The sequence below is a fragment of the Rhinolophus sinicus genome, linkage group LG01, assembly GCF_036562045.2.
Source record: "Rhinolophus sinicus isolate RSC01 linkage group LG01, ASM3656204v1, whole genome shotgun sequence".
NCBI classification, from domain to species: Eukaryota; Metazoa; Chordata; class Mammalia; order Chiroptera; family Rhinolophidae; genus Rhinolophus; species Rhinolophus sinicus.
This window is the reverse complement of record NC_133751.1, coordinates 49,148,125-49,164,286: the sequence shown is the minus strand read 5'-3', so window position 1 is coordinate 49,164,286 and position 16,162 is coordinate 49,148,125. Positions and strand designations below refer to the sequence as shown.

Here is a 16,162-nt window from a genome sequence, read left to right as displayed (position 1 = left end):
TCCTGGTGTCCTGGTCTCTTATTTGAATAAGCATTGCCCACCCCAAAGTGTCAGCTGAGTGCCAGCTCTGAGGGGACGCAGGAAAACTGGCAGCAAAGCTGCCCTGAGGGGCGGGCTCCTCCAGGAAGAGCTTTGGGAGAAGCTAAATTAGGTCAGTGGTTCTCAAAGTGTGGTCCCCAGAGAGCAGCAGCATTATTACCTGGGAACTTGTTAGAAATGCAGATTCTTGGGGTCCACCTTGAATCACTAATTCTGGGGGTGGGGCCCAGCAGTCCAGTTCGGCAAGCCCTCCAGGTGACTCCCATGCATATTAAAGTTTGAGAACCACAGAACCAGAGAAATAGATGGATTGACTGCATTTCAAGCTAGGTAAGACCAGCTCTTCTCTTTAATGGACTTTAAGCCTGGCCAGAGAGAGAGAGAAAGGGGGAGGACATGCGTGACAATTCAAGGACAGAGGCACTTCACCCCTCCCCAGAAGCCCAGTTGGAAGTATGCCAAGAGATCAGAGCAGGAAGGGCAGGGCCAGCGGGGTCTGGAGCAGACACTCCCACCGGTGTGCTGTGAGAAGGGTGGATGAGCACGGTCCTGCTCCTTTCCCAGCCTATGTGCACAGATCTGTGGGGTCTACCAGAGAGAGCCGCTGCCAGGCCACGCAGTCTTAGGAAGGAAGAGCTGATACTTAACTAGCTGTTCATAGCACAGCAGGACGTGAACTAATGGGACTCCAAAGTAGCCACATTCCCCTTCTAACAAACTCTGAGGGCTCCTAAATCACTTAAAATTTGTTCCTCACTGAAGTCCCATCCCTGCTTCTGACTTTCCCATTATCTTCAGTTTCTGTTTTGCTGATTTTACTTTGAAAATTAGTTTTATGGTTTGTAGATGCCAGCTGTTGCTCTCACTGCTATGGTTGGCATGGATGTGGGCCAGGACAGACTGTCTGTCATCGTGTGGCCATTGTAAAGCCCAGTACCTCTGGCTTCACCTTCTCTCCGCCATTTAGAACTCAAGCCCACCGCCTTCAGAGGGAGAAACAAACTACAGGTTGACAGCCCAAGAGGAGCCGTGGGGCCCCTGACAACCAGGGTTATTCCTGAGAACTGTCCCCTGGGTTGAGGTGTGAGATGAACAGACAGAAACAGCATATCTCTAAAGGAAGGGTTTTAAATACTGGCCTGAGGGCTTCTTAATGAATCGGTCAAGACGAGGAGGAATGAGGGTGGGAGAGAAGAGACACAGGAACCTCCAAAAGCGTACCCGCTTGGCTCTGCTGCCCAGGTTTCCTTCCTTGGCCTTTATTCCAAGTGGCACAATGAGGTTTAACTCTAGCTCCTAAACTACCCATTTCCATAATATTTGTCTCTGAACATATGAAAGACAGGTAAAGAAGTGCTTATGTGACCACTGACTGGCCCTGGTACAAAGCACCCGGAAGTTGTCCCAAGGTTGCAGCCATGAAAGCGAAGCCACAGGGAGAGGCAGGAGACAGGAACGAGACCAGATAACCTTGTTCCTAAGCAAAGATGGTCTCCATCATTTTCAAAGATGTTCAACCCATTTTCTAAGACCGCAAGGGCTGGGGTGGATTATCTAGCACTGAGCTCAAGGTCTCTTGAGTTTCCCAAGGGCAGCAGGAGCATGAGACCGTCCTTTAGTTCCATCCCATCTTTCTGCAAAGAACAGCTCCGTGCGCGTGCATTGTTCACCACATGTGGACTCAGGCTCGTACAAACTCATCATTTCTTCTGCAATAAATCCCAAACTTTTCCTGTCGTAACAAGACATCCTGACATCCCAAAAGTCCTAATTGAACATGATTTTATGCACAATAAAAGGACAGTTAAATGCAGACGTAAGTCAGTACAAGCCCCTCCCTGCTCCCTTGGACTGAACCCCTTGTAAACCCACGACCCATAGTGGCTCGACTGTGCTAACACCGGACGTGGTAAGTAAGCCTGACCATCCCCTGTCCTGGTTAATTTCCCCCAACTCTGCCTCCAGACATTTTTGTTTCCTCCAACATAGAGCTCTGGAAAGCAGGATGACAGAGGCTGGCTGCAGATTAGAAGAGGATTCTAGCTCGTAGAGGAAGAATTCACAAACATGAGAAAAAGGAGAACTGATAGAAGTTTGGAGGGGTTTCAACAAAGAACCAGAGGGAGCGATCAGCACTAGATACGAAGAACGCATCCTAACAGGACAGGAGGCAGGGTGGGAGGAAACACGACTTCTAAGAGAAGCAGGGAAAACTGGTAACCTGGCTTCCGTTGGGATCTGAATGACCCAGTGACTCAGTTGACGAGGCGGGGTAAGGACTTGAGGAATATGAAAAGCATTTGGCCCTGTCTGACTCCGACATCCCTGGGGAAGGAAGTGGGCACTAGAGGCATCCACATGGTAACAGTTCTGAAAGAAGCGCACACCTGTAGGTATGTAGAAACTACCTAGATTGTACATGCATCTAAATCTCTCATTGTCTTAGAGCCTAATGGAGATTTCTGTGGCCAGCTACCGCTGTCTAGTAACGCTGCTAGCAGAGTCACCTGAAGTTTACTGTCGATCGGTGCTGCTGCCTTTGATTTCTTCTTAACATTCCTCCTAAGGTGCTGATGAACTGAACCTTACAACTTAACCGCACATACAGGTTAATTTCTATTCTAGCTCACATCAGCCACATAAAGTCACTGTCTTTCTTTAAGCCAGAATGAGTGTTCTTAATAGCTCCGAAACAGTTGGTATGAGGAGAAAACTCCATAGAACAAAATTATATTCCAGCTTAACCTCAATGCTCCTTGTATTCTCATGTAAAAGCGATTTGGTCATGGACCCCAGGTACTTGGTTTGCTCCCACTAGCCAATTTCAGGGCACTGCCTCTCCTCTCCCAGATGTGGCTGACTCTTTCCATTTGCCTCTAATAACCTCTAGTGATCAGGGCAAACTCTGAATGAAAACCTAAACTCAGTCTGGTATTTCTCTCAATTTAGCTGTAATTTCAACAATTTCCCTTATGAAAAACTCACTGGCTTCTATGACTCATGAATGTCCGTGATTCTCCCTTAGTTACAAAATGACTCCAATCACCCTCAATGAACTCAGTAAAACCCATCCTCAACTCTGGATTCACAGAAGAGCAGTACTGGTAAAGGGCTTCCGAGGTCCTTCAGTCCGCCTTCCTAATATGGAGTAATGCCCTCCAAGATCTCTCCAGCCGAGTGCCCTATTGCTGAAGGGAAACGCGGCTCCTACGTAGGTGGGTCTGTCTTCGCACAGCGCAGTCTCAGTTCTTCCTTCTGCTGACCTGAAATCTGTTCTCCCTACCGTTTCCCCAGATAAGCTCTAATGCGTCTGTTGGAGCAAAAATTTATATAAGACCCGATCATTTTTACTATAATATAAAACTGGGTCTTATATAAGACCTGGTCTTACATTAACTTTTGCTCCAAAAGATGCATTGGAACTGATTGTCTGGCTAGGTCTTCTTTTCAGGGAAACACGATACGACCACCCACACACAGTGGGACAACTCTCTTAATGTTTGAAGACATCTGTCTCATCCTCCCTTCTCTCAGTTCCTCCAATCATTATCCCTCATCTCCAGGACTTGCTTTCTCTCAGCTCTCATATTGTGAAGGAATACAGCCCCCAGCTCCTGCATCAAACACCTTCCAAAGCCACAGTCACTGGTGGGAGGCATGGGAGGCCTCACTCAAGAGACATGGCAAGAGGCTGTGCAGGGAGCATTCCAGGACCGAGCTCTCATTACCCCAGGGCAGGCCTGAAGGCAGGGACCATGCCCCTGGCCCAGATCTCCTGTCCCTTTACCAGACGCTGGCTTTCTCATCAGGAAAGAAAGAAAGCCCAGACCCAGAAGTTTTCTCCAGGCTCACTTGTGTGAGCGTCATAGAGACCTGTCTCCTCATCTGTAAAATAAAAGCTTGAACACAACAAAGTCTTTGATTCCAATTTAAGTATAAGAGAAGGGACTGCCAAGTCAAAAATGGCTCTGGTTAGCAGCCTTCAATGCTCCTTCATAATTTCTCACAGTACATCAAAAAAGATGAAAACTTAAGAGCACCAAAAACAGACTTCAAAACAAAACAAAACAATACCAAAAAGCGAGAGAAATTGACAATAATTGTAAGCTACACAGAACTACAGTGGGAAACCTTCAGTGCATGACATGGTCTAGTTTCACAGAACCTCTTTTTCTGAAAGATAGGAAAATGCATACTTGCCATTTCCAGGATGTGGTCACTGCTTCCCCTTCCCACTGGATGGAATGCAGATGTGACAGTGAGAGCCATGGTATGGCCTTCCTAAAACAAAGGCCAAGTGTTAAGTATAGCCCGTGACACTGCTGCATCACTGCTGGACTGCTGAGGCTCAAATTGGTACCCGAGAGAGAAAATTCTATCTTGTTTAAACCACTGTTCTCATGGCCTTTATTATAGCAACAAACCATTATCTTAATACAACTAGACCAAATAGAGATTCAGATTTAGATAGATTCTGGTGTATTTTTTGGATAGAATAAAAATTCCCATAGAATACAGATGAAGACTAAAGTTACTTACAAAACCAAAAATAAAGCTAGTTTCAGATATCTCTGCTCCACTACTAAATGACAACAAATTTTGAGGAGAAAAAAGGCTGTGACTCAAGAATTCTCACACCTGGTCAAGTTACCCTTCATGTGTGAAAACATCAGAAAAATTCTCACATTTGCAAGGATTTAGATGAGTATTTCTATGCCCGTCTTGAAAACAAGAATGTGAAAATGTTTTTAAGTGACGAATAAAGCCAAATAAAAGTCACGTTATAAAAAAAAGACTAAAAGTGGCTGGTGTGGAGGTGGGCAGGCGCTGGAGGTCCCTCCTTCCTCCCCTCTCTCTGCCATGTGGCCTTTCCTCAGCGGGACTCTCTTCCCACCACCCACCGAGGCCTGGCTCCAGACCCCGAGGCCCAGGGCTGGGGGGCCTGCAGCTGGACTGAGAAGACCCTTCTGGGGCCAGGGTGTGGAGACAGGAGGGAGGAGGAGACCGGGGAAGCAGAGGACAATGAGGGAGAAAGATGCAGGCTTCCCTGTCTCTAGCGGAGAGTGAGGACATGCCGAGCACCCGGTACCATCATACGGAAGCTGTGGGCCATGGAGCAGGCCCAGGGGCCAGAGCCACCCAGGGCGCAGTACCTGGGCAGGAAAAGAGGAGGGCGCTGGGGCCATACTGGCCTAGCAGCTGCAGAGTCCAAAGATAGACGTCCAGAGTCCAAAGATAGATGTCCCCTGCCCTGGAACTCCCGTGGAGAAGGTGGAAGTGGACCACAGATCCAGCTATGTGGGCGACGTGGACTCCGGGGGCCCCGCTGAGGAGCTGGAGGCCTATTTCAACCATTATGGGGAGGTCCAGCATGTCACCATCCTGTGTGACAAGTTCTCCGGATACTCCAAAGACTATGCCTACATAGAATTTGCCACTGAGAGCACAGGCCAGGCCGCTGTGGAGCTGGACGAGAGAATTTTCTGAGGGCGGGTCATCAAGGTGCTGCCCAAAAGGACCAACTTACCAGGGATCAACTCCACGGACGGAGCGGCCTGCGGGGACACCCCGGTGCCAGGGGAGCACCCTTCCCCCACAGCAGTCTCCAGGGCAGGCCCCACTTCAGACCACAAGGGCGGAGCAGGGGACGTGGAAGAGCCTCACCATGGTATTCACCATGCTGAAGGAAAGACCCAATTTTGAGAGGGGCTTGATCAGGAACATACAGCTGTCTCCATATGGGACCATTTACTCCGGGGGGGTGGGTCTAGGGTGCTGGGGGGTCACGCAGAAGGATGGAGAGGAGAACATGAAGCCAGAGGAGAAATTCAGAGTCAGTGTAAAGCTGCCCCCACGTCTTAAAAGGAAAAAATAGACAAAGTATTGAAACCAATTAAACTAGAAATGTTTAAATTGTAAATCTAAATTTAGAGCTGAATTATAACTAAATTTAAAATTGAATTTAAATATCAAAATTATCCTTGGCGAAGAAGCAAAATAGAGTAATGATAATAATAAAGTTCCCAAACACATATTATGTTCACAAAGACCAAAAATGTGTGAAATGTATATGGGGGCAGTGGGGAAAAAAACAAAACAAACTGGAAGTGCCATATAGGGAGGAAAAAAATTGATAATTGTGGCAGAGTGCTAGTGGCATGTGACTCTTCTAGCCCAAGGAATGCGAAAATAAGTGACCTGTGACACTCCTAGGCCTGGCCGTCAAAAACTGCCTACACTCCCTCCGTGCTCTCTGCTGGCTGGATGCTAAGAACTGCAATGCGGCAGGGCAGGGGTTGACAGCCCTTTTCTGTAAATAGGGTACATATTTTAGGCTTTGCAGGTGAGAATTTGAGGTGATACAAGATGACACTGCCCCTGTGGAGGGAAATGTGGCAAATTACTTATGCTAGATATTTGGCCAGCAAGTCCACTTCTAGGAATCTATTCCAAAGACAGCAAAAATAGGAAGTGACATGACAAGGTACATGCACTGCACCATTATTTGTAACAGAAAAAGACTGACAGCTTAAAAATCCATTGTGAGGGGATGGTAACACAGCACCCTGAATTATGAAGGATTATTATGGAAGTTATAAAATAAAGAATGAGGAGTAACATCCAGAGTACGTTTTTTTTTTTTAAATCAAGAAGCATAATATGCTATCTTTAGTGTAAGAAAGGAAAGAAATAGGAATACATATATTGGAGGTGCCAAAAAAAGGTACACATTTTAAGAGATGTTATCTATGAGTATGTATTACTTTTCGAAGTTGAATTGAATTAGGGTAGCAACGTGTAGTATGTTTGCTCAAAAGATGGCATTAATCAAATGAATGCTAGAGTCATTTGTATTACAATTTTAATAGTTTTTTCCTTTCTTAAAATGTGTATACATTTTTTTGGCACCCTCTATATATCCAGCTATAGTTTCAAAAAGGGGAAAGTTAGAAGCTAGTAAGTTATCTATACAGAGAAAGAGAACAGAGTGAAGCAAGCAAAACTGTACCTTGTTTTATAGTTTTGCTTTTGGACTAATGTTTATGTTTTACATAATTAAAAAACAATAGCAAAAAGCAAACTTCTGCACACCAAAAACAAACGAATCCAACTGTGTATGAAGTTAATAGCATAATCACGTGGAGAAAAATTAAGAGATTTTAAAACTTTTCACTGTGAATCACTGGTGGGATAAGAACAAAAAGAATTGCAAAGAAATCAAAGTATATTTAGTGGCCTCGTTAGTTGTTATGCTTATAATGATATTTTGACATTATTATAAATACACTGTAGGGTAAAATGAATAATTATGTTGATGTTAGCAACCAATATTTTCAGGGTTATAGTATAAAACCAAGGAAAATCTTAGAATCTTACATTTGAATTGTATTGGTACATTTGAATCAGTAAAACATGTTTTCCTTTGAAGAAAAAGTATTGCCTAATCTATTGTAAAGGCCTAGAAGCACCAATAACCTAGTAGTAATTAGCAGTGACAGTGCCCAAATTCTGGTCTTTAAAATTTCTCACTAAAAGAAATCCTTGAATAAATGGCCAATTCCAGGTCTGGGGCAGGAAATGGGTAAGATGACCCTTCATCATACTAGTGAAGCAGGGAAGCCATTAAAATCAAACGTGGGGTTCTGTGAAAAGGACACTAGAACCTAAAATGGGGCAATTTGAACATCAAAAACAATAAACACAATGAAACAAAACATCATATAATATTGTTCCCTATATGAGGTATATTTCAGGGTAGCCAAATAGTTGATCAGAAGTTTTTCTTTTATAGAATTCAAAACAATGAGCACAGAAGGATGACAGAATTAGAAAATCACCATTTTGTGCCTCTTAATGAAATAATGGATCATCAACTAAATTTAAAAACAAGAGAAAGATGAACAGGAACCCTTATGGCGTGAATCACTGATCAATCTTAGCGCCACTAAGTGGGACAACCAGACATTAGGCCACAGGATGCAATACAACAGGACAGCTGCTGAAGAAGTGTTCTGACTCATAAATTCAACCTGAATCTGATTAAACCTCTAGATCCAATGTACCAGTCTACATTAAATACAAAGGGCAGAAGAACTAGTTAGACACCACCAAAGAGCTAAAGGAAAGCCCAATTTCTCTAATAAATAACAGTATAAGGAAGGAGACTACTATTGAAAGAAACTCAAGAGATATAATAACCAAAGGCAATTTGTATGTTTTATTTGGGTCCCATGTTAGTTTCCTGAGACTGCTGTAACTACCACAACTTTGATGGGTTAAAACAACAGAAATTCTCTTACAGTTCTGGAGCCAGAAGTCTGAAATCAAGGTGTCAGCGTGGCCATGTTCCCTCTGAAGGCTCTTCCAGCTTTGGTGGCTCCTTGGCTTGTGGTGGCATCACTCCAGTCTTGCTTCCATAGTCTTATAGTCTCTTGGAAAAAAACCAAAAAACCTCCAAACACAAGTGTATAAAGTAGAAAGTAACAGACCCTGTCCAAGACAACCATTATTAACACATGGGCATCTTTTTCCAGATTTGCTTTCAGATATGTATAAAGACTTTTTTCCTCCAAAAATGGGTATAAAATATAAACACTATGTAACTTTACTAACAATTGTCACCCCAATACACTTGAATGTAAAGTATATGTATATATAAACACTGCCTAGGCCAATTTAAATGCCTCTGCTCTCTCAAAACCCCCTCTGCCTCTCTCTTATAAGGCATGTGATTGACTTATGACCCCCCCAGATAATCCAGGATCAATTCCTTCTGCCAATATCTTAAATCACATCCTTCGCCATAGAAAGTATCGTTCATTCTTTGCCATAGAAAGTAAATATTCACAGGTTACAGGGATTAGGATACAGAGTTGTTTTTGGACGCTACCACTCAGCCCACTATATGTCTTGATTAGAAGACTGTAATAAAATGTTTTTGAAACAATTGGGGAAATTTAAATATGAACTGAATATTAAATAATATTAGCAAATTCTTATTAATTTTGTTAGATGTGAAAATGACATAGGCTTTTTGTTTGTTATGACTAGGTAGGGAGATGTTCTTAAGTATTTAGGTAGAATAAGTGAGGGTTTTGCTTTCAAATACTCCAGACCCTCTACTCCCCTGAAAAAGAAGGTAAACCAAGAGGAGCCACATTTTAATTACTGCTGAAGGAGGGGGGAGTATGCATCTCTTAAATATTCCATAATAAAGATTTTTGCAAAGTAGTTGGGAAAAAAAGGTAAAATTGTGCACTAAAATGAGACATTAAAGCTCTCAGAAGGAACTTATCCAAAAGATCCATATATGAAAAATATAAAACTTAAATCAATGGAGATACAAATAATCATCCACTGCCAGGGGAAATAAAAGTCAAAGTATCAATGGGTGATTTTTTTCCCCCTGATTTTTTTTAACATACATAACTTTAACTCAGAAATTTTAATTGTAAGAATTTCTCCTAAGAGAATAACCCAAACATTGTGCATGTCCAACAATACTGGATTAAATAAAGCATTTTATAGCCGTACAATGGAACACTATGCAGCAATTAAAATGTCAGTATTTATTGACATGAAAATATGTTCAAGATAAATTAAGTGGGAAAGGGTTATATAGCCATATATCATAGTCCATATTTGCTAATTACAAAAAATATATACATGCACAAGTGTATACAACACACATATTCATAGATACACAAAGGAAGATATACCAAAGTCCAGGATTCATACCAAAATGTTAATATTAAGAGTTATTTAACTCTGGGTGGTGAATTTGCAAAATTCTTATTCTTTAGTAGTTATTTTTCTACGATGAACACCTATTACAGATACAATGAAAGAAAACTCTAAGTGGGACCACAGCCTTTATGATCACCATACGCTCTTAAGGAGGCTGTGTGCTTGGGGGGAGCATGGGGGAGGATGCTTCCCCAGAGTATATTTGAAGTACATGCTTTCCCTGACACTTTCCAAAGTGTTTCCATATAACAGTTCCACAGGTGTCACACAGAGACATGCTCAATGTCCAAGTTTTCAGAAATGCTAGGTTACGACATTAATTTGTTATGTTTGCTAAGCATCATACAGCACACATTGGGCCACAGAACCCTTTGTTTTTCTTCCTACATAGAAGTAATAGGACTTTAACATATTTTAGGAAATATCATTGTAAAAACCCGAAGAACGGTTGTTTACGCCACGTATTTCCAATGACGAGCTGAAAGCTTCTGGCCTGTTTTCGTAGATTTAGATTGATTTATCTCAAAACAGCTCCACAATTATATTTTTGTAGTCTCAAGCATTATAGTTTTAAACATAATTTGCATCGTTGTCACTTCATTTAGAGAGGTGTTTTTCAAACTGGATTTCTATCCACCAGTGGGTTGAGAAATCAACTTGGAGGTCACCACCCACATTTTTTTAAAAGACCGAAATAAACTCAGAAGGTAGCAAAAGTAATGTTTTTGTAAAACATTTGTGCCCATATATACTCACATAATATATATGTCTGTGTTATTGGTCACAATATAAAATATATTTATTACTATAAGTTGCAATCAAAAAACGTTGAAAGCCATTGAATTAAAGAGATGAATTTATTGGTAGATAAAGTCAACACCTATTTCAAACACCCAAACCCTTTCTTTGTATATATTAGGTAAATTTAAAGAAAAAAAAGTATCAGAGCAATACAGCCAGCTTGATCCCTAACATACAAACAAGTACCAAAAGTTTGTTTGAAAACTGGGTACTCAGAGGTTTTCTCAAAGAAACTATCAAAAAGAAATTAGGTTCCCAATTAGTTCCCAAAAGCCAATTTCAACAATGTAGTTTAACGATAGTACTTAACTTACTACAAACGTAAATTTCTCTACCGTGTTGATTTGTATCAGAGGTTCAGTGTGTCTTGGACACGTTCTCCCCACACCTGCACCTTGGTCCCAGCACCAAGCAACTCCTCACAGTGCAGACACTCACCATTCGACACGGCATTCCCCAACTTGTGCTTAGGGTTGCAGAGGTGAAGACCTAATAGCCTAACTGAGGTAGAATACGGGGCTCTCCAGAACATCTTCCACACGCCCCGAGTCTCTTTCCCTCCCACCCACGTCCCAGCTCTGGTACAAGGTCAAACACGAGAAAGACATTTGCTTACCAAGTTTTTTTGTTTGTTTTGTTTTTTACATCTTTCTCAATCTTTAGGAGAGATTGCCTACTATAAAGAACAATGGTTTACTCCACCTTTTTTCAGACCCCTGAACTACAAGTATAATAAAATATATAATCTCACTGGTTTTAATGTTGATAATTTGCTACTGATAAAATCAATAGCTGTTTTTATCACCTGACTGCTTTTCTCATAAACTGTTTAGATATAAAAATTCTATTACCAACAAGTTTCTCTACACCAAGAGAAACACATCAGTGCCTAGAGAAGCATGGCCTGTGACATCTCATACGAATTCAGGAAGTGGGGGTTAAGTAGAATGCCATTCTCTAACTTAACTCTCTGTTCTTACCCATTTCATTATGTCCTCCTGGGAGTTGATGAGGCGCTATCCGAATGGAAAGCTCAGTGAAAGCTGCTCTGCTTAGCCCCTCACGTACTTACAATGTAACAGAAAAACATCCCCGGACTCACACATTTGGGTAGACTACAAATAGCCATTCCTAGCAGGATTTATGCCACATGGAACAAATCTTAACCAAGGTACTACATTCTCAGGTGAAACCTACTAGTGCAAAGTGGGGTCCAGGTTTTGAACATAATGCTGACCCAGTAAATCTCTTTTTTGGCTGTGCCAGCTGCCTGATCCCAGTACTCACTGGCACCACTCCAGCAGCCTCAGGAAAGGAACAGATGCTGCAGGAAGAAGCACCTAAGCTTCAGGGAGACGCAGCACAACCGGCCTTTTAATCATCACCAAAGCACACGTCCTCTACTTTGGCCGTCAAGTAGGCACAGCAGTTTCAGCCTGCATCACAGGCCCCAGGTCCTACCCCAGACTTTTCTGTCTCCAGGAGGACTGGCTGCAATAGTATGGCCCCTAGGTGGCAGACATGTTGACTCACAGCTAACACATGTCCCGTTTCTCTGGTTTTACCTCTTGCTTTTGTGTACCAGGACAAGTCTGGGAGGTTTAAGTAGGGAAAGGGTTAGAAATCATTTCAGCATATACTTTTCAGGTTCTGCCAGGCAACCTTTTATTACATCGGAAAAGCAACACTAGGCACTAGATCTTGCAAAATACGTTCTGACTAACTCTAAACTTTCTGAAATTAAAAATGCATAACCACTGTAAGGTTTTTAATGAACAAAAAAGTTAAATACAAACTTTCATATGCAAAATAGATTACTGTACAACTGGTAACCTCAGAGCCAAGTACTAAATTCTCTTCCACAAAATTCAGTAGGGGTGGAATGGGGGGGGTGTAAATCCTAATGAATACAAAACTTAATTTTGGCTTTCTATATAGAAAAAAAAAGTTTGAGGAAAAATATCTTTAAATTGAATAGTATATTTTGAAATAAACCGCTCAGGCCAGCCCTTAACAATTCTGAGGTTCATACTCAACCAGATCTGGGATGAAAAGGAAGATTTAGGGTTTACAGTTACATCAAATCCAGTTTCAAGAGTAGCCAAGTCAACTCATTTCCAGAAAGGGAAGTCTCTTTAAGATGACCACGACTGTCTTCTGAGGATGCATGGATAGTCAAGTTCCTTGGCCACAGTTCCACTTTTCCATAACACCTTGCCAGTGCTGTCGTGTCAGACTTCCTCTGAAAGGCGATCGAAGCCCACACCACAGCGCTTCTCCCAGCATGTTCAAGCCTCAAAAAAAAGACCTCCAGCTTCAAGTTGGCAGTTACTGCTCCAGCGTTAGAGAAGTTAATTAACACTTCCTTCCCCCCCCCCCACTGATTTCCCTCCTGATCTTCAGCAGGGAGTGGCAGCTTGATTAACATTCTTTTCAGAAATAAATAGTTCAAACAAGTAATTCAGAGTTAACTGTAAATGAGCAGCAGAAAACAGCCACTGCCCATTATGTTTGCAAATGAGTGCGCGAATGAATACACGTGAACAAACACACCAAAAAAACACAACACAAATCATAGAATAAATCCTGCATTTCCCACATTCATAGGGAAAAAAAAAAAACCTCTTGTAAAAAAAGTATTAATTAGCGTTTGTTCTTGCGTGGGTTGAAGAGTCCGGGGCTCTGAGCAGGCACAGCCTTACAAACAGGGTTGCAAGCAGCCCTCCGCATAGCAAGTCATGACTAGGGTGCAGGGAGAGGCCTTCATGCACTTCTGACAGCTCGGTACCTGTGAGAGAACAGAAGTGATGCAGGGACTTTTTAACCCACAATGCATGAGGTATATGGAAACGTCTGTCTGTGAAAGAACCACCAGCAGCTGAGGGACTGGGCGGGGCATTCTCACAGCAACTGCTGATGAAGGATTTCCCACACCATCTTCTTCCGGAAGAGAGGCATCTGGTGCTGCAAAGAATACACAAACAACACTTATATTACACATGAACGTGTAGTGTCAACAACCTTTAGGTGTAACCATGCAAATAAAGTACGATGTACACGTCCTTTATGTAAATCTTGACTTTTTTTACAGACTTACTAAGCCATAAAAAAAGGTTTGTAATGCTTATCATATGTATCATAATCACTTCCTTGTTAAGGAAATTCAAAGCAGGATGCAGAATTATACAATAGAGTCCAACAACTGCATAACAAAAATGGGCATATACAGGCAGTGGCACAACCAGTAACATTTCTACTTAGTGTATTTTCAAAACATTCTGAAATTAACATATTCTGCTTTTTTATGAGACAAACATGAACTCCATTTAAAAAAACAACCAAATCCACAAAGTTCTTTCTGCTCTACCAAATGTTAGACATTGCCAATACTGTTAAAATAGCACCTTCCCGCCTTTAAATCTCATGTCAATAGGTTCAGAAAACAAATAACCCCTTGTTATTTAGAAGCATTGAAGAATGAGGCTTTGCTTAATGTTATTCTGTTTTAACTGATAATCACTCCATGGGCCAATTCTCAAAGCAGCAACATGGAAGACAAATCCAACATCACGTATAACTCCCCTAGTCCTTCCTCTTTTGATGAAATCAGTTTACACCCTTGAGGTACTTACTCCTGGTGTCTCAGGATAAATAGCTGAATACACCACTTAACTATATATAAACTAGTGATTTCCTATCTGGAGGAGCCTAAAAAAGTCTTAATACATGGATTCATAAATTACGTAATACATAGATTACATAAATTACTATATCAAAAGATATAGTAAAAAACTGCAAATTTATTCTTAGTAAAACTGCAGAAACTAACCAATAATAAGTGCCTTTATTTTAGACTGGAATTATATTAATTTAGCATGGGAGCCATAGTTATTTTATGTTGCTCCAAAGCTTGGAATGGGGTTATCAGTCCTACTATTCTATAAGTATACACTGGTAGACAACATCTATCAAAAAGAGGTTTAAGAAAATTATTTTTTTAAGGGGGTTGTCCTCAGTTGTAAAACGGTTGAGAATCCGCAATGAGAAACATAAATTCTCAAGAGTTCCCAATGTATTTGAATTTTCACTCAAATGCAGAGCTGTGGAGAACTAAATAAGGAAAACAGAAGAGAAAAGCAGTACTCATAGTTAGATCTTAAACCTGTGATTCAAGTTCTCACAAGGCCTGATTTCCCCGTGCTGTCACATATTCTGACATGCCCCCTTCTTTGGCTAAAAATATCAGAACCAGTGAACACTGGATTTCAGAGATATGCAAATTGTCCCAGTGGTCACCAAAGACTAGGATAAACTTAAGAGCAGATGCAGTGACAATCCCTGACGCTAGCCAAGCGTAGGGCGATGGCCAAGGTATACGGCAATAATAACAGGAGCTCAGCTACCATTATTAAGATCTTACTGTGTGCCAGGCACTGGGAATGTGTGTTCTAAGCTTAGAAACAAGTTTAAGTGAATGAGGAAGGGTCTTCACTCACCTGAGTAAATGCGATAGGTTTGTCCCTAGAGATATAATCTGCATATTTACAAGTAAACATTCCACAATCACTTCCATTCAACTGTTGAGGAATCTCCTGAAATTACAAAAAAAAGGGGAAGAAGGGGCAAAACGTCATCAATACAAACTCCTTTGACTTTTTCTAAATAGTACTCTGGATAAACAATGTTATAAAGGTAAATATTAAATGTGGTACTACACACACACACACACACACACACACACACACACACACACAGTCTTTATGTGGTATAAAAACCCTAACTATGATATACACTATGTGACCCCATAGAAAATGTTTTTCAGAAGGAAAGAGAAAAGCAAAGTGAGATTTCCATCTCTCAGTTTTCATACAAAGAACCCAAACTGAAAAAAAGGTTTATTATCAGGAACAGAAATTCTAGTCAGAATTATTTCAGAAACATTTATAAATTTTGAAAAGGGCTAAATGTGGCTCAATAAAAAACAGGCTTACAAGACAACTAACCTACTTCAATATGGCAGTTAAACTTCTCTTCACTAGCCAGCAAAATAAGACTACTGCTTTGGACCCCCATAGCTTCAAGCAGGAGGAAGAAAAAAAGTCCCTTGATAGGCTTTAACCAATCAGGAAATCATGCCTTGATTGCTCAGTTTGGTCCTGAGGCAAAAGGATATCATTAGCCAAAGTCAGTGGATTCCAAACCCATGTGAGGTAAACTCACACAGGCCCCAGGCCCAGCTTCAGGAATTTTGGCCAGCCTCTTACACACTCTGGCTGGCACTTACGAGCACAAGATTATAAGGGGATAAGAGGGTCTGATTCCACTGCTGGAAAATACACTAGATGACAACAGCTCAATTTTTATTCAAACAAATACAGATGATTATTGTGAAAAAAGACTATTTAAACATGCACACAACCCACACATATGGTAGGTAACTCTCACTTTTCTCCTGAGCCCAGCATGTCTCACAGAGTGGAGAGAACTATAGGCTCCAACATACAAAATGAAGAGCATTTGTTTTCTTTATTCTATTTCCCAGAACATTAATAGACTCTTATATGTGTGCTCTCCT

General features: G+C 41.4%; 1 protein-coding gene and 1 pseudogene across 3 annotated transcripts in view; one reads left to right on the top strand and one right to left on the bottom strand.

Moving 5' to 3' along the window:
* The first annotated feature begins 4,899 nt into the window (after positions 1–4,899).
* LOC109449470 (embryonic polyadenylate-binding protein 2) lies at positions 4,900–5,776 on the top strand (annotated as a pseudogene).
* A 6,459-nt stretch (positions 5,777–12,235) lies between these two features.
* Positions 12,236–16,162, bottom strand: part of SENP2 (SUMO specific peptidase 2) — a 28,972-nt gene continuing 25,045 nt past the window's right edge. For 2 of the 3 annotated variants that reach the window (XM_074329028.1, XM_019735839.2), the window contains exons 16-17: positions 15,084–15,179; positions 12,236–13,551 (exon numbers count right to left, since the gene is read on the bottom strand). In XM_074329028.1, the coding sequence (XP_074185129.1) occupies positions 13,489–13,551; positions 15,084–15,179 (159 nt within the window). In that variant the 3' untranslated portion in view covers positions 12,236–13,488. The remainder of the gene's footprint in view (positions 13,552–15,083; positions 15,180–16,162) is intronic. The other variant, XM_074329025.1, reaches the window with a different exon arrangement.